Here is an 18,845-nt window from a genome sequence, read left to right on the forward strand (position 1 = left end):
AATTAGCTATGAAAATGAGCATAATTTTCTATATCCCTAACTTTTGACGAGCAGTTTAGCTTAAATGGGGAAAAGCGGTAAGCTTAGACCAAACACCAGTAGGAGGCATTCAATTAATTGAGGAAAAAAATTAAATGGATAACAATATTTATTTCAGTTACACAAAAGGCATTGTCCCGCTAGAATGTTTGAAATCACAATTAATAGTCCTACAAAAAAGACAGGCGTTTAAAAGTGATAAGACCATTGAACAATAAGCCTGTGAGCTACCTTTTAAACACATTCTTAAAAATAATCCATAACACAATTAAAAAAAGGTTTGTTAAGAAATTCTTTTATAGACTTCAGAAATTCAACAACTTCTCCTGATTATGTTTAAAAAACGTACGGAATGCACTAAATGAAAAAAAAAAAAAAAAGAAAAAGATTTATCATACCGTTATACTATAATATATCCTTACGTTGAATATTTGATGCTTCCCTGTGGAGTATAAAACGGACAGTTGTGTTTTTCCCGTGATCTGCCTTGTTTAGTCTTCTTTGTCGTTTTATTCGTTAAATCCTATCCTCTTAAGTCACAGCGTCAGAAAGCAGTGGGTATATGCAGTGAACGGGAGGCCTATGTCGAACAGTGAACGTTGGGGCCCTTTCGCGTTTATCATATGTAGAGAAGTCGCTTGTCAAAAACTGGACGTATGTAATCGTATTCTATTTTTTAAATACTCTCACATAATATGTCATACCATGTGCGTTAATCCATTTTATTTCTACAATTTTAAAGTGTTATTACATGCCGTCATTTTCATTTGTCTACACCATCGTATTCTGCCAGTTAAATCCCATCGTTTCAGGCGCTGTACGTCACGATTGAACCAATAGGACCGAAGATACATAACTAAGGCCCTTTTGACCTGCTGCTTGTTTGATTTTTCTGTGTCATTGTCTTCTATGATGCCTAAGGCATATTTATGACATGTCTTATTTTTAAAGAAAACAAGTAATTTGACTTCGTAAGTCCTAGGTTTTCACCCAAAGTAATCGAAAGTAGAATTGGAAGTCGATATTTGAATTCTTCGTGTAACTTTGCGTGGATTGATATACAAATTTACTAATTTTGAGTCATTTTTACTAAACTGTTTACACAGAAATAACTCTAAAGATTCAAACCTTTCAATACGCTTCGATTTATGTGTTCGTATACTATTTCTGAGTCTATTGGGACCGTGCAAGTTCGGCAAAACGACACCTGGTTTCTACGCTCTGCAACTTTATTCGCACTTTTAATTATATTGGCCAATTATATTAGTCCTGGTTACTGGATAATTGTCAAGGCCATAATCCAAAAAAATAATAAGAAGAAAAAATAAGATTCAGGTTATGTTATTAAAACGTAAACAATTGTATGTAGTAAATAAAATTAGTTATTAAAATGCAGTACTGCAAGCAAAATACAATTAATTTAATTTGCCTTCATATAATAATTGCATATAATATCAATATTGCAGAGCAACATATAATTTTTCTTCTTCAATGACAGTAGGTATGAAATGTACGTCAATTTGACAATTTCAATGGACAATATGAATTATTTAAGAAAGTTGCAATATTTCTCCGCTATTCGCGCACGATCGTTTCTCGTATCCGTTCCAAGTACTTGCACACCGCGAATAATGGCATTTCCGGTTATAACTTTTTAAGCGGAAATTACGTAAAAACCAAAATTTTACATTTGTTCTCATCTTGCTAAGCCACGTTGAATAATATATCACTTATTCTCTTTCGGCAACTTTAAAATAGTAAATACTTACGGTTGCAACTCTAAAACCGGAACTCCGACGTCAAATTTCTCATCTTTAATAATACCATCCTTAAGTTAAAAGCTTTCATTCGACACCCGATTTGTCATTCTATCTGTATTAATAACGGAGGAGTTGTATTCGCGGATGGACAGACATACGGACAGACAGCCTAGGTAAAATTTTTCATCTTTAATACCATGCTTGAACTATAAGCTATCATTTGGCACCTCATTTGCCATTATACCTGGTATAATGACGGAGGATTTATACTCGCGGTCGGAGGGATCGACGGACAGACAGCCTAGGTCAAATTTTTCACCTTTAGTATCATCCTTGGATTATAAGCTTTCATTTGACACCTCATTTGTCATTCTACCTGGTATATTGACGGAGGAGCTATATTCGCGGTCGGACGGACCGACGGTCAGACAGCGTAAGTCAAATTTCTCACCTTTAGTACCATCCTTGGATTATAAGCTTTCATTTGACACCTCTTTTGTCATTCTACCTGGTATAGTAGAGGAGTTATATTCGCGGTCGGACGGACCGACGGACAGACAGCCCAAGTCAAATTTCTCACCTTTAATACCATCCTTGGATTATAAGCTTTCATTTGACATCTCATTTGTCATTCTACCTGGTATAATGACGGAGGAGCTATATTCGCGGTCGGACGGACAAACGGACAGACAGCCTAAGTCAAATTTCTCACTTTTAGTACCATCCTTGGATTATAAGCTTTCTTTTGACACCTCATTTTTCATTCTACCTGGTATAATGACGGAGGAGTTATATTCGCGGTCGGACGGACCGACGTCTCACCTTTAGTACCATACTTCGATTATAAGCTTTCATTTGACATCTCATTTGTCATTCTACCTGGTATAATGACGGAGGAGCTATATTCGGGGTCGGACTGACCGACGCGACGGACAGACAGCCTAAGTCAAATTTCTCACCTTTAGTACCATCTTTGGATTATAAGCTTTCATTTGACACCTCATTTGTCATTCTACCTGGTATATTGACGGAGGAGCTATATTCGCGGTCGGACGGACCGACGGTCAGACAGCGTAAGTCAAATTTCTCACCTTTAGTACCATCCTTGGATTATAAGCTTTCATTTGACACCTCTTTTGTCATTCTACCTGGTATAGTAGAGGAGTTATATTCGCGGTCGGACGGACAGACAGCCCAAGTTAAATTTCTCACCTTTAATACCATCCTTGGATTATAAGCTTTCATTTGACATCTCATTTGTCATTCTACCTGGTATAATGACGGAGGAGCTATATTCGGGGTCGGACTGACCGACGCGACGGACAGACAGCCTAAGTCAAATTTCTCACCTTTAGTACCATCTTTGGTTATAAGCTTTCATTTGACACCTCATTTGTCATTCTACCTGGTATAATGACGGAGGAGTTATATTCGCGGTCGGACGGACCGACAGCCTAAGTCAAATGTCTCACCTTTAGTACCATCCTTGGATTATAAGCTTCTATTTGACACCTCATTTGTCATTCTACCTGGTATAATGACGGAGGATCTATATTCGCGGTCGGTCGGACCGACGGACAGACAGCCTAAGTCAAATTTCTCACCTTTAGTACCATCCTTGGATTATAAGCTTTCATTTGACACCTCATTTGTCATTCTACCTGGTATAATGACGGAGGAGTTATATTTGCGGTCGGACAGACCGAAGGACAGAAAGTTTAAGTCAAATATCTCACCTTTAGTACCATCCTTGGATTATACGCTTTCATTTGACACCTCATTTGTCATTCTACCTGGTATAATGACGTAAGAGTTATATTCGCGGTCGGACAGACCGACGGACAGATAGTTTAGGTCAAATTTCTCACCTTTAGTACCATCCTTGGATTATAAGCTTTCACATTTTTTCAAAATTGGGTGAAAACAACTTGATGCCAGAATGATTTGTTGATGAAAATAATATATACATTCTCAAATTGCCTATTTTTCGTTGTGGATAATATTGTATTCAACAGTGATGCCAAATTTCTGATGCCAAAATGATTGATAATGAAAGTGGGATATACGTTTTCATGTATATAGCGGCAGCGACAAAACGGTAAAACACTGAACTAAATGTATATAATATTTTCACTGTGCCATCATTTTGAACTCAAACATTTTATGGAATAAACTTATATAAGTCAGTAAGGAATAAACAAAGAAAGCTGATATATTAAAGTAACATCAAGGAATCAAATCTCTAACTACAGAGTTGATTAGACTTCTGCTAACAAGTACAGGAAAAAAGTTATTAAGGTAGTGTAAAGTGGCATCGATATACAGATGCCACTTTGCAAGACGATGCCAAATTGATGGTAAATGCATAATGTATCGATGCCAAATTGATAGTAGGATTTATATATATATATATATATATATATATATATATATATATATATATATATATATATATATATTTTTTTTTTCTATTTTTTTTCCACATTCTCTATTTCATCTGTTTTATTATATATATATATATATATATATTTCCCTTCTGTGTTTTTCCGGATTTGACTGACGCCGTTTTGCACAAATATGTTGTCTATAATTTTTACTTGGATATTTTTTTATATATACTTTTAACAGTCCAAGAACGTAAAAAAATAGGGAGAATTTTTAAAATCAATTTTCTCAAAAACGCTACCAAGATTTTATAATTTCACTCCTTGTAAAGTTTCATACTTCTTCTAGCTCCCCTAATACCCGAAATTAAAGAAGTGAGGTTATGTGATGATCATTTTTATTTAAATACATAAATATTCCTAGAAAAGTATTAAATATTTTTTAAAACTGTTTTTGTACTTTTTTTGCTCATTAGGGAGGATTATTTTACGTAAATAATTATACAATTTCAATTCCGGTTTAACCAGAAATCTATTTAATTTTTAAAATTTGAACGGGTCACCCTGTATGCTAAGGTGTCATTTACCAGTGTTTTGATTCTGGTTTTAGCGATATACATATAACTCTAGGATATTACTTCTTGTTAACGAGGAAGTAAAATAATTTTTGTGAAAAATATCCGAGTAAAACAGTTTATGCATGACACACAACTTATTAAATGTAAACAAAATATCTACAATGTGACGGTTTAATTTCTTTCAGACAAATAAACAACATAAATCTGACAAACGATAATCCGGATGTGAGTCAAAAAGGAAAGAAACGAAGATATGGAGCAGAAATCGAATTATTAGAAAGAACAACGATTCCTAAGACGAGCAGAAGGAGGAATTCGACGGATAATTATTCTACATCAAGCAACGACTCGGACCAGACAAGAAATGTCAAAAAAAACGCCGAACATTCCATTTCGATGGATGTGACAGGCGATGCGGCGGGTATTCATATACGTATCGACGACTATGTGCGACTAGCGTCGAAGGTAATACGTGGAAGCAAAGCACAAGATAGTGACAGCTTCCCTATAAGATCGAGGGGCAAGCAATGCACAGCAATGGCTGCTACAGCGCTGGTATTTAGGAAAATACACAGCGAAAATAATTGGAATGGTCAAATAATCGACCAAATATTAAATACCGGTGACGATTTTTATAGAAAATCAATCCGAAGAAGAACCCGGCTAAGGCGAGAAATAAACTCTGAGTATTTAATGCCCATAGAGTTAGCACCAAACATGACGATTTTAAATCGTCGGTACGTGCTAAATACAGATGAAGGAGATCATGTTAACGGCTCCTTACGAACAATCGACGCAGAGATCATTAACTTGCATCAAGGAATAACTAAGTTCTTCGACGAATATGACTCTGGCATATTCGTCTGCAATATGCTATCCACGGCGATAACAAAACATAATGAAATGTACTACTTGTTCGACTCGCACTCTAGAGACGAATATGGTCGAGCACGGCCAAACGGTAAAGCATGTATGCTGGAGTTCGTTTCTATGGACTTACTAGCAGAGCACATAATGCACGTACATTGGCAAAACGAAACGGAAGCAAACGTGAATAACTACTATCGGAATGTATTTACAATTGCTCCTATAACAATTGTACTGCAAGACAACATAGCAGAGGACAATGCAGTATCACCAACGGCGTTGCTGATGCCTCCGCCTACAGTTCCTGTTCCTCCGAAAGTTCCTGTGGCATCATCTAGCAATGTACGTATACCTGGGCGTTCAAATACGTACTTGCTAGCCAAACGTTCCAGACAAGTGGATACGTTCACTGTTGGTGATATGGTAGAACAATGCGACCAGTGCGGCGCAAAGTTTTACAAGAAAGAAAGAAAAATGTGCTGTAATAAAGGAAATGTTGTACTGCCACCGCTAGATGAATATCCATCAGTGTTAAAAGCAAAACTGCTTTCCGATAGCTCGACTTCCAAGTTGTATTTGAAAAACATTATGAAGTACAACACGCTCCTAAGTTTCGCATCGATTTCGTCGACTTTGCGAACTGACTTACCTCCTGGAGTCGATGTGTTCGTAATACAAGGCAACATGTATCACAAGATGATGCATGTATACCAAAACGATACAAGACCAAGTTTCGGACAATTGTACTTTTTGGATTCAGGACGCGCCAACGACATTCGCAGCGCGAATACAATATTTACGGCCGAAATGTCTGCGGAACTAATTACCCAACTCGATAAAGTTATAAGGAAAGTAAATCCATACGCTGGTCTATACTGCACCATGAAAGAGGTCTATGAAAAAGCACGAAAGAATGCAGCACGAAACAACGCGACAGTGCCCGAAATCTCGTTGGTTTGGTTCGATGATTCTGGAATCGATAGGCGCGTCTACAATAAACCAACAGCCAATGATGAAATAGGAGCTATATTCGTATCGGGGGATGGGGAAATCCCCGCAAATATCGAATTACAGCTCTATCTCCGACCGGAAGTTGCCGACAATCAAACCGATAGCAGCTTATTAACAATTTCACATTTGTCACCGTTAGCCGATCCGTTAAGTTATGTGCTATTGTATCCTACTGGAGGTCGTGGTTGGTGCAAGAACATATCATTAACACGCCAAAGCACTACCAGAAAACGCGTCACATTAAGAGCTTTTTATGCGTATAGGTTTATGGTTCGCGATACATTCAATCCACTTTTAGAAAGTGCAAAATTAACGCAACAATATATTGTTAATTGCTATACGAAAATAGAGAGCAACAACATGTATTATTTACGAATAAACCAAAAGAAGCTAATGGTGACAAACTATTCCGGATTACAAGACTATCTAGCCCAATACGAATCAAACTGTAATGTCCGAATCGGGCACCCAATTATTCTACCCTCCACTTACTATGGCGGTAAGCGATTTATGATGGAGTACTATCAAGATTGCATGGCCATTGTAAGTCGTTTTGGTAAACCGACGTATTTTGTAACGATGACGTGCAATCCTAAATGGCCCGAAATAGAAAAGTTCATGAGACCGAATCGGTGCGCTCAAGATAGACCAGACATCACGGTTCGTGTATTTCACCTAAAATTAAAAGAGCTAATTCACGACATTGTCGTCAAGCAAGTTTTAGGCGAAGTGAGCACTTTCATATATGTTGTGGAGTTTCAGAAAAGAGGTTTGCCACATGCGCATATATTGGTAACAATCAGAGTAGAAGATCGGCCTGTAGAAGCAAATGACATAGACAGCGTCATATGTGCAGAAATTCCCGATATGAACACCGAACCGGAATTGAATGATTTGGTGCTTAAACATATGATGCATGGACCATGTGGTATTAGAGATCCAACATGCTCATGTATGCGAAACGATGATAATACGTGCAGCAAAAAATATCCAAAAGAATTTCGCGAAACAACCATACCGAATATCGGTCGCTACGCGCAGTATCGCCGAAGAAACAACGGAAGAAATGGAAAGGTAAAACGAGGTCAACGGATATACGAAGATATGACCAATCAGGACGTCGTACCCTACAATCCTTGGCTGTTGAAAAAATACAACTGTCACCTGAATGTAGAACTTGTGAACACTACACGTGCATGCAAGTACATATTCAAGTATATTTCGAAGGGCTCAGATTCTGCCGTAATGAATGTCGTACAAAGTACGAGAAATACAACCGAGACAACAAATACGACCGATGCGGACGATACGAACAAAAAATATGACGAAATTACCGAACATATAGAGAGTAGATATCTATCGTCCTGCGAAGCAGCATGGCGAATATTCGAGTTGCCTCTAATTGACAAAATGCAAAAAATTGAAAAATTGCCTATTCATTTAGAGGGAGAGAGATCCGTTGTCTTTCGAGAAGGCGATGAACAAGCGGCAATAGAAAATGCCGAAGGAAAATTTTCAAAACTCGAAGCCTACTTTATTCTAAACCGGGAAGATGAACAGGCGAACAACATTAAGTATCCCGACATACCCATGTATTATTGGTGGAATGCCTCTGCACACAAATGGGTACGAAGAGTTTACGATAAAGGTATTATTATCTCGAGAATGTACACCGTTTCGCCCAAAGAAGTGGAACGCATGCACTTGCGGATACTACTCCTTCATGTGGCCGGCGCCACGTCCTTCAGTGCCTTAAAAACAGTAGACGGTGTACTATGTGCTACTTTCCAAGAGGCAGCGCGAAATCGCCAGCTAACTGAAAATGACGACGCGTGGATTGCGTGCATAGAGGAATGCTCAAACTCAAAAATGCCTGCACAACTACGAAGGTTGTTTGCATATCTTTTATGTTACTGCAGCATAGAAAATGCACTGGAATTATGGCGTAAATTCAAAAGGCATTTCATAGAAGATTACGCGCGCAGAGGTGAGTCTGAGGAAATCGCAGAAGTGAAAGCGCTTAGACGAGTTGACAACATTCTGCGGTATCTGGGAACCAGCTTAAGCGTCTACGGCATTTCCATACCCGAAACAAACGAACCGATCAACCATGACGATGATGATTCTGACAACGACGGTGGAGTACAACACGATGGCAATATTGTTGCGCCCGTAGAAGAAATTATCGATCGTATGAATGTTGAACAAAGGTTATGCTACGAGCAAGTAAAAAATGCCGTACTAAACGACGCTAACCACGATCGTAGATTTTTTATCTATGGTAGCGCCGGGTGTGGAAAAACGTACCTGTATAATACCATCATTGATTTGCTGGCCAGACGAAACATATCGGCGATCGTGGTAGCTTTTACAGGTATTGCCGCCCTGTTATTGCGAGGAGGACAAACGGCACATTCAAAGTTCAAGCTACCCATTGATCTTTCCCCTGAGAGCACTTCTACAATAATGGCACAAAGTGAAGAAGCACAAATGTTGAGAGATGCGAAAATTTTAATATTTGACGAAATATCAATGGCCAGATATGAAATAATTAATATAATAGACAGATGTTTAAGGGATATTCGCCAAGATGAAAGACCATTCGGCAATATTGTCACTATATTGGGCGGTGATATAAAACAACTGCTACCAATCGTTAGCGGAGGAAGAGCAGAACAGTTACAATCGCTCTTCTACCATTGTAACGAATGGCATAGTTTCAAGCACATGAAACTCAACGTGAACATGCGTGCTGATCCCGCCGAACTGGAATTTGCAAATTGGCTCGAAAAGGTTGGTCGGCATAGCCCAGAGATTCGAATAACCCATCCACGATCGATGAGAACCGATTTAGTTCAAATACCGAATGAATGCGTGGTGGAAGACGTTGTGGGAGCCATATACGGTGATATTGATTTCAAATTCCCAACCTTTCCACAATTATTAGCAGACCGCTCAATAATTTGCCTAAGGAACGACGTCTGCACCGAGATAAATAATAAGATGCTGAGACGGTTGCCAGGCGATATCGTGACCGTTTATAGTGTCGATAATGTCGACTCTGACAATCCGAAAGACGCAGAAAATTTCCCGATGGAATTTCTGAATCGTATCAAATACGGCGGCTTACCTGATCACGAATTAATGCTTAAGGTAGGCGCACCCGTCATTTTGCTGCGCAATATTGATGCGAGATCAGGCTTGGTGAATGGCACACGCCTCATCATAAAACAAGTCAGTCAAAACGCTATCATAGCCGACATTGCTTTCGGAGTGAATAAAGGAAAAACTGTATTTATTCCAAAATTCGACATCAAATGCAGAGTCGACACGCATTCAGTGAATCTCAAGCGAAGACAATTCCCAGTGAAATTAAGCTTTGCAATCACTGTGAATAAAGCGCAAGGTCAAACTTTGGAGAAAGTCGGTATATGTCTAACGACACCAGTGTACGCACACGGTCAGTTGTACACTGCACTTTCACGTGCCAAACGAATGTCAGCACTTAAAGTCCAAATTCGAACAAGCGAACATCAAGGAACGACTAAGGAAAATCACATAAACAGAACTTTGGCTCGCAACGTAGTTTATGAATCGGTTATGAATCGGTTCCAATAAGCTACGCGTCGACATTCGCAAGTTTGATCGTCATCGCAAGTTTCGTCGTTATCGTAAGTTTCGTCATCATCGCAAATTTCGTCGTCATCGCAAGTTTCGTCATCATCGCAAGTTTCGCCGTCATCACCATGGAAGAAAACCAGGCTGTATCGTCGCCCCCGTTAGGTAAATTATTCCGATTCGAGTTTTTTGCACAAACTTACTCAAAAAAAGGTTCTTATAACAAATCCACAGAGTTCCAGGCGGTACCGTGGTCGAAAAATTGTAAATATTTTTTTTAAACCAATTCACAAAAATAATTTTTTTAGTTCGAATCATTTTTTTCGATCATTTGGGTCATTTCATTCTAAGCAAAAAATATTTATCGTAATTTTTCTCTAAAATTGGTTGTTATCGAGATTTATGCGATTTAAAATTTGAAAAACGTGAAAATAGCCAATTTTCAAGGCTTAATAACTCAGCTAAAAATTTTTATGAAAATCAGTAAACAAATCAAAGTTTAGAGTCCCCCCTACAAGATCCTGAAGATGTTTGTATGATTATTGTATCACTAAGCGATTATTTTAAATTATTACCAATGAGTGCTAAGCGCGTGTTAGGCGGCCGTCAATGGTGAGTGTGAAAGAGATGCACCATTCTGGCCTTTCAATGGTGCATCTCACTCGAATTAACTTTGATGGTCGTCTCAATATGCTCTTAGCGCTCATTGTTAATAATTAAAAATAATAGCTTAGTAATCAAATTATGATAAAAACTTCTTAAGGATCTTATAGGGGCAGCTTTAAACTTTGATTTAGTCACTTTCTGACTTTCATAATAATAATTTTTAACCGAGATATTAAGCCTTGGAAACGGTCATTGTCACATTATTCGAATTTTAAATCGGGTTTAACACGACAACATTACATTTTAGAGAAAAATCAGAAGAAATTTTTTTTTGCTCCGAATGACCGAAATGATCTAATAAAAATTTGTCCGAAGTTAAAAAATTGTTTTTGTGAATTTGTTTAAAAAATGATTTGAACAATTTTTCGACCACGGTACTTCCAAGCACCTTGTGGATTTGTTATAAGGATTTATGTTTCAGTAAGATTATACAAAAAAAAATCAAATCGGAATAATTTACATAACGCGGGCGACGATACAGGGTAGACTATAATTAATATGAAATTTTTTTCAGGACACCTACAAAAAAAACCACAAAAAACACAAAAAACGGCTTCGGCCACCAAAAAAAAAAAAAAACAAAAAAATCGGCGCAAGCCAAAAAAAAATAACAAAAAACAAAACCCGGGCAAGTAGGTCCCAACCCTTTGAGCTCCAAGTCTCTGAACCGGACCTGACCGGAGGCAATTTTACAAAATATACCCACTGTCAGCACAACTTCCGCCTTCTACACATACTGCATCCAGAACTGTATGTTTGCCCACTATCAATACATCTTACAAAATATACCCGATTCAAGTAAATGTTCTTGAATCCACTGTGTTTTTGTATTTTCACTGAAGTTTTCTATACATTTATTGCATTACACACTTTAATATATCTGGGTAGATATTATTTCAGTTCACATTTGTTCGTACGCACACGTTAAAATTAGCATTATCAGAACATGATTCAATCCCTAATAAATCTTCATCGTGCAGTTTTAAATATTTTCTTAAATATAATTCAGATATTTTTTATACGTATTTAAATGAAACGATGACCACCAACAAACTGACGACCACACTCAAGATTACTGCATAATAGTTCGTTAAAACGTTCAAATGACAACATTATGTGCTGGAATCGGGTATATTTTATAAGATGTGTGAATAGCGGGTACAGATACTTCTTTTTTAGATGACATTCTTAGAAGACGGAGCTTGTGCTGAGAGCAGGTATATTTTGTAAAATTGCGGCCCGGAGCAGTGACTTGGAGTCCAAGCAAGCAATTTTAGTTACGCGGACAAGTCACTAGAGGATAACAGGTCTAAAGCGCCTCACGCTTGCCTGAATTTACAATCGATTAGGGCATCACGTTGGAGTTTTATTACCCAGAACTCCCACATGAAGAGCATTTGGCTCATAGTTGTGCCCCTATCGCGCATCAGAGTGCTATGGGGGGGAAAGGGATGGTCTGGAGCATTGGAGCGTGGTGGAGTGACTTCTGTTTTTACTCGAGTTAATACACCTCGCTCCAATGAATTGTTACACCCGAATGTCTTTCTAAAAAGTGGACAAGTCTCACAGACTGGGTTAAATTAAATTGCTTGCTTGCTGGCTCACATCGCAAGTCATCGCAAACTTCGTCGTCATCAACATGAAAAAAAGTATGTTCGTCCCCGTTAGGTAAATTATACCGATTCGATTTTTTTGCACAAACTTACTCAAAAAGAGCTTCTTATAACAAATGTCAGTAACTCAAAAAGAGCTTCTTAGAACAAATGCCAGACGGTACCGTGGTCAAAAAATTGTAAACGATTTTTTTTAAGAAATTCACAAAAATAATTTTTTTAGTTCGAATTTTTTTAGATCATTTGGGTCATTCATTCTAGGCAAAAAAGATTTCTCGTGATTTTTCTCTAAAATTCATTGTTGTCGAGTTTTATGCGATTTAAAATTTGAAAAACGCGAAAATAGTCAATTTTCAAGGCTTAATAACCAAGCTAAAAATTATTATGAAAATCAGGAAGAAAATCAAAGTTAAAAGTTCCCCATATAAGATCCTGACGCTATTTTTATGATTATCGTGTCACTAAACGATTATTTTTAATTATTACCAATGAGTGCTAAGCGTGTATTAGGCGGCTGTCAATGGTGAGTGCGAAAGAGATGCACCATTCTGGCCTTTCAATGGTGCATCTCACTCACATTCACATTGACGGCCGTCTCAATACGCTCTTATCGCTCATTGTTAATAATTGAAAATAATAGCTTAGTAATAAAATTATGACAAAAACTTCTTAAGGATCTTATAGGAACGGATTTAAACTTTAATTTGGTCACTTTCTGACTTTCATAATATGTAATAATTTTTAACCGATACTAAATCTTGAAAATGATAATTTTCGCATTTTTCAAATTTTAGATCACAATAAACTCGACAACAATAAATTTTAAAGAAAAATTACAAGAGACCTTTTTTGCTCCGAATGACCTAAATGCTCTACTAAAAATTTGTCCGAAATTAATTTAATTTGTTTAAAAATATTATTTAAACAATTTTTTGACCACGGTACCTCCAGGCACCTTGTGGATTTGTTATAAGGACTTATTTTTCAGTAAGTTTGTACAAAAAAATCAAATCGGAATAATTTACCTAACGGGGGCGACGATACAACCTGGACTGTAATTAATATGAAATTTTTTTCAGGACACCTACAAAAAAAAACCATAAAAAAAACACAAAAAACGGCTTCGGCCACCAAAAAAACAAAAAAAATACTAAAAAAATCGGCGCAAGCCAAAAAAAATCACAAAAAACAAAAACCCGGGAAAGTAGGTCCCAACCCTTTGAGCTCCAAGTCTCTGAACCGAGCCCAACCCAGAGGCGATTTTACAAAATATGCCCACTGTCAGCACAACCTCCGCCTTCTACACATATGTCATTCAGAACTGTAAGTATCCGTACCCACTATCAACACATCTTAAAAAACATACCCGATTCCAACACATGTGGTGAAATTTGAATCCACTATGTTTTGTATTTTCACTAAAGTTTTCTATCCATTTATTGCATTGCACACTATAATCTATCTCGGTATTATTTCAGTTTAGATTTGTTCGTACGCACACGTTAAGATAAGCATTATCATGACATGATTCATCTTCATCGTGCAGTTTTATATATCTTCTTAAATATAATTCAGATATTCTTTCTACGTATTTAGATTAAACGATTACCACCAACAAACTGACGACCACACTCAAGATTACTGCATAATAGTTCGTTAAAAGGTTCAAATGACAACATCTGTTCTGAAATCGAGTATATTTTGTAAGATGTGTTGATAGCGGGTACAGATACTTCTTTTCTGGATGACATATTCGTAAAAGACGGAGCTTATGATGAGAGCAGGTATATTTTGTAAAATTGCGGCCCGGAGCAGTGGCTTGGAGCCCAAGCAAGCAATTTTAGTTACGCGGACAAGTCACTAGAGGATAACAGGTCTAAAGCGCTTCACGCTAGCCTGAATTTACAATCGATTAGGGCATCACGTTGGAGGTTTGTTACCCAGAACTCCCACGTGAAGAGCATTTGGCTTATAGTTGTGCCCCTATCGCGCATCAGAGTGCTATAGGGGGGAAAGGGATGGTCTGGAGCATTGGAGCGTGGTGGAGTGACTCCTGTATTTACCCGAGTTAATACACCTCTCTCCAATGAATTGCTACACCCGAATGTCTTTCTAAGGAGTGAACAAGTCTCACAGGCTGGGTTAAATCAAATTGCTTGCTTGCTGGCTCACATCGCAAGTCATCGCAAACTTCGTCGTCATCACCATGGAAGAAAGTATGTTCGTCCCCGTTAGGTAAATTATTCCGTTTCGATTTTTTTGCACAAACTTACTCAAAAAGAGCTTCTTATAACAAATCCACAGGGTGCCAGGCGATACCGTGGTCAAAAAATTGTAAACGATTTTTTTAAAGAAATTCACAAAAATAATTTTTAGTTCGAATTTTTTTAGATCATTTGGGTCATTCATTCTAGGCAAAAAAGATTTCTTGTGATTTTTCTCTAAAATTGATTGTTGTTGAGTTTTATGCGATTTAAAATTTGAAAAACGCGAAAATAGTCAATTTTCAAGTCTTAATAACCAAGCTAAAAATTATTATGAAAATCAGGAAGGAAATCAAAGTTAAAAGTCGCCCCTATAAGATCCTGACGCTATGTGTATGATTATCGTATCACTAAACGATTATTTTTAATTATTACCAATCAGTGCTAAGCGCGTATTAGGCGGCCGTCAATGGTAAGTGCGAAAGAGATGCACCATTCTGGCCTTTCAATGTTGCATCTTACTCACATTCACATTGACGGCCGTCTCAATACGCTCTTAGTGCTCATTGTTAATAATTGAAAATAATAGCTTAGTAATAAAATTATGACAAAAACTTCTTAAGAATCTTGTAGGAACGGATTTAAACTTTGATTTGGTCACTTTCTGACTTTCATAATAATAATTTTTAACCGATACTAAATCTTGGAAACGATAATTTTCGCATTTTTCAAATTTTAGATCGCATTAAACTCGACAACAATTAATTTTAAAGAAAAATTACAAGAGACCTTTTTTGCTCCGAATGACCTAAATGATCTAATAAAAATTTGTCCGAAATTAATTTAATTTGTTTAAAAATATTATTTAAACAATTTTTCGACCACGGTACCTCCAGGTACCTTGTGGATTTGTTATAAGGACTTATTTTTCAGTAAGTTTATACAAAAAAATTGAATCGGAATAATTTACCTAACGGAGGCGACGATACAACCTGGACTATAATTAATATGAAATTTTTTTCAGGACACCTACAAAAAAAAACCACAAAAAAAAACACAAAAAACGGCTTCGGCCACCAAAAAAATAAAAAAAATATTAAAAAATCGGCGCAAGCCAAAAAAAATCACAAAAAACAAAAAACCCGGGAAAGTAGGTCCCAACCCTTTGAGCTCCAAGTCTCTGAACCGAGCCCAACCCAGATTCGATTTTACAAAATATACCCACTGTCAGCACAACCTCCGCCTTCTACACATACGTCATCCAGAACTGTAAGTATCCGTACCCACTATCAACACATCTTAAAAAATATACCCGATTCCAACACATGTGGTGTAATTTGAATCCACTGTGGTTTTTGTATTTTCACTAAAATTTTCTATCCATTTATTGCATTGCACACTATAATCTATCTCGGTATTATTTCGGTTTAGATTTGTTCGTACGCACACGTCAAGATAAGCATTATCAGAACATGATTCATCTTCATCGTACAGTTTTAAATATTTTCTTAAATATAATTCAGATTCAGATAGTTTTTCTACGTATTTATATGAAACGATGACCACCAATAAACTGACGACCACACTCAAGATTACTGCATAATAGTTCGTTAAAAGGTTCAAATGACAACATCTGTTCTGAAATCGAGTATATTTTGTAAGATGTGTTGATAGCGGGTACGGATACTTCTTTTCTGGATGACATATTCGTATAAGACGGAGCTTGTGATAAGAGCAGGTATATTTTGTAAAATTGCGGCCCGGAGCAGTGGCTTGGAGCCCAAGCAAGCAATTTTAGTTACGCGGACAAGTCACTAGAGGATAACAGGTCTAAAGCGCTTCACGCTAGCCTGAATTTACAATCGATTAGGGCATCACGTTGGAGGTTTATTACCCAGAACTCCCACGTGAAGAGCATTTGGCTCATAGTTGTGCCCCTATCGCGCATCAGAGTGCTATAGGGGGGAAAGGGATGGTCTGGAGCATTGGAGCGTGGTGGAGTGACTCCTGTATTTACCCGAGTTAATACACCTCGCTCCAATGAATTGTTACACTCGAATGTCTTTCTAAGAAGTGAACAAGTCTCACAGGCTGGGTTAAATCAAATTGCTTGCTTGCTGCCTTACAACGTAAACATTATAAGACGACATATAAATATGTACAATTATTATTATAACTGTTATTAAAAATTCCTAAATCAAAGGTACTATTTGTTAATTTTAAGATAATATTAAATTTATTATTAACATAACTGATTCAAAAATTAATAAGTAATTTGTTCTTGTAAAGATTTATAAGAAAAAAAGCTGCATTTGCGTGGCCTCTCTTATCTATCGTAAATTGTTCAATTTACTGCAACAATAAACTTAGAAATAGCGATCTAGGAAGTGTAGCATTGTATTGTATTTCAATTCGAAACATAATATTTCATCTACATTTAATTGCTTGGTATTTGTTAGCACGTGTATACCTAAAAAATAATAATTATATTAAAAAATAATTATTATTATAAAACCAATGTTACTCTCCCCACCAATTTAAATCCATTATACACGTAACATAAATTTCTGTAAAATTGTTTATAACCACTTAAAAAATATGAACATTGATATTTAAAAAAATATACAGTAGAACGTCGATAATCCGGACGTCAAAAATCCAGACCGTCAATAATCCGGATTTGTATCTAGCAAAAATATCTGATTCTTTTAAAATAAATTAAGTACTTCGCTGCGAAAAACGAACCTCTACCGCAGTTCAAAAATATTTTTTTAAAAGCCCAAATAGTGTCTGATGTTTTTACTGTACACATGGTGCTATTATAAATTAATTATAATACAGTGTTTAAACATAAAAAAATGTTTTGATTAATTTCACCTCTAGACACTTTACTGTACAAGAGAAAACATAAAATTTTAAAACGTTTGTTGTACTTTAATGTGAATACTGGCCCTTTTTTGGGGTCATTTCGATAATCCGGATAATTTGATAATCCGGATGGGGTCCGGTCCCAATTAATCCGGATTATTGACGTTCTACTGTATAAAAAAACAATAAAAAAATATAAAAAAAACAAAAGAAAAAAAAAAGAAATAAATATTCAAAAACAATAAAAAAACAAACAAAAAAAAATAACAAACAAAGCCTAGATCTCCGAGGTTGAATCAGGTTTAGGTCTTAGCGCTGAAAGAAAAATTTATTGTAATATCCATTATTGGTTTAGTATAAGCATTTAGTAATAGCATTGTTTATATAGGGAGATAGTTGGTCAGCTCAATAAGTAAATATGTTTGATTCAAATTGAGACTGTCACCAGATGTCCCCACAATTTGTCAGGGTCGCAACGTCAAAATGCATAGACACCAAGTTGGATACGATCCTATTCATAACACTCCAACTCGCATACGTATTAAAAAAATAAATATATAAAAGAGTATATTTAGAAATTGAATTAATGATGTCATGCTACTATACATTATATATTATATAATAGCATGACATCATTAATTCAATTTCTAAATATATTCTTCAATATAAATATATTTATTTTTCTTAATATTTATGCGAGTTGAGGTGTTATGAATAGGATCGTATCCAACTTGGTGTCTATGCATTTTGACATTGCGACCCTGACAAAAATTGTGGGGTCATCTGGGGACTGTCAATTTGAATCAAACAAATTTTCCTATTGGGCTTACCAACTATCCCTATATAAACAATGGTAATAGTCTTTGATATTAGTATGTATGTTTATATAATAGTCTTTAATATTAGTATGTATTTTTAATGTAATTTATGTAATATATGTATTTGTTAAAATATAATGTATCTTAGTTATAATTAGGAAATTGTGTTTATAAAAACGATAAATAAAAAAAATTGAGTAGCTACCTATTATTCTTTATACTACAGAGAGGTGGGATCACGATCACTAGAATTCTATTTTGCTGACGTCATAAAACGAATTTTACAATGGGAGAATCGTGGGTTGCTAGGCAACGTGACGTCGGTTAAATAGAATTCTACTCATCGTGATCCCACGAATTCCAAAGAACCTCATAGAAAACATCAAAAAGATTGGTATAAAGTCTAAATGAGCATCTTT

At 36.4% G+C, this 18,845-nt stretch overlaps 1 protein-coding gene and 1 long non-coding RNA gene across 2 annotated transcripts in view; both read left to right on the plus strand.

Moving 5' to 3' along the window:
• LOC126883655 (uncharacterized) overlaps positions 1–10,463 on the plus strand; it is a 59,142-nt gene extending 48,679 nt beyond the window's left edge. The window contains exon 4 of the mRNA XM_050649310.1: positions 4,947–10,463. Coding sequence (XP_050505267.1) covers positions 4,947–10,257 — 5,311 coding nt within the window. The 3' untranslated portion in view covers positions 10,258–10,463. The remainder of the gene's footprint in view (positions 1–4,946) is intronic.
• A 100-nt stretch (positions 10,464–10,563) lies between these two features.
• Positions 10,564–18,630, plus strand: LOC126883906 (uncharacterized). Its single transcript, XR_007697747.1, has 2 exons — positions 10,564–12,020; positions 14,200–18,630. It is a non-coding gene; the product is annotated as an uncharacterized LOC126883906 (long non-coding RNA).
• Positions 18,631–18,845: the final 215 nt, after the last annotated feature.

The sequence above is a fragment of the Diabrotica virgifera genome, chromosome 4 (assembly GCF_917563875.1).
Source record: "Diabrotica virgifera virgifera chromosome 4, PGI_DIABVI_V3a".
NCBI classification, from domain to species: domain Eukaryota; kingdom Metazoa; phylum Arthropoda; class Insecta; order Coleoptera; family Chrysomelidae; genus Diabrotica; species Diabrotica virgifera.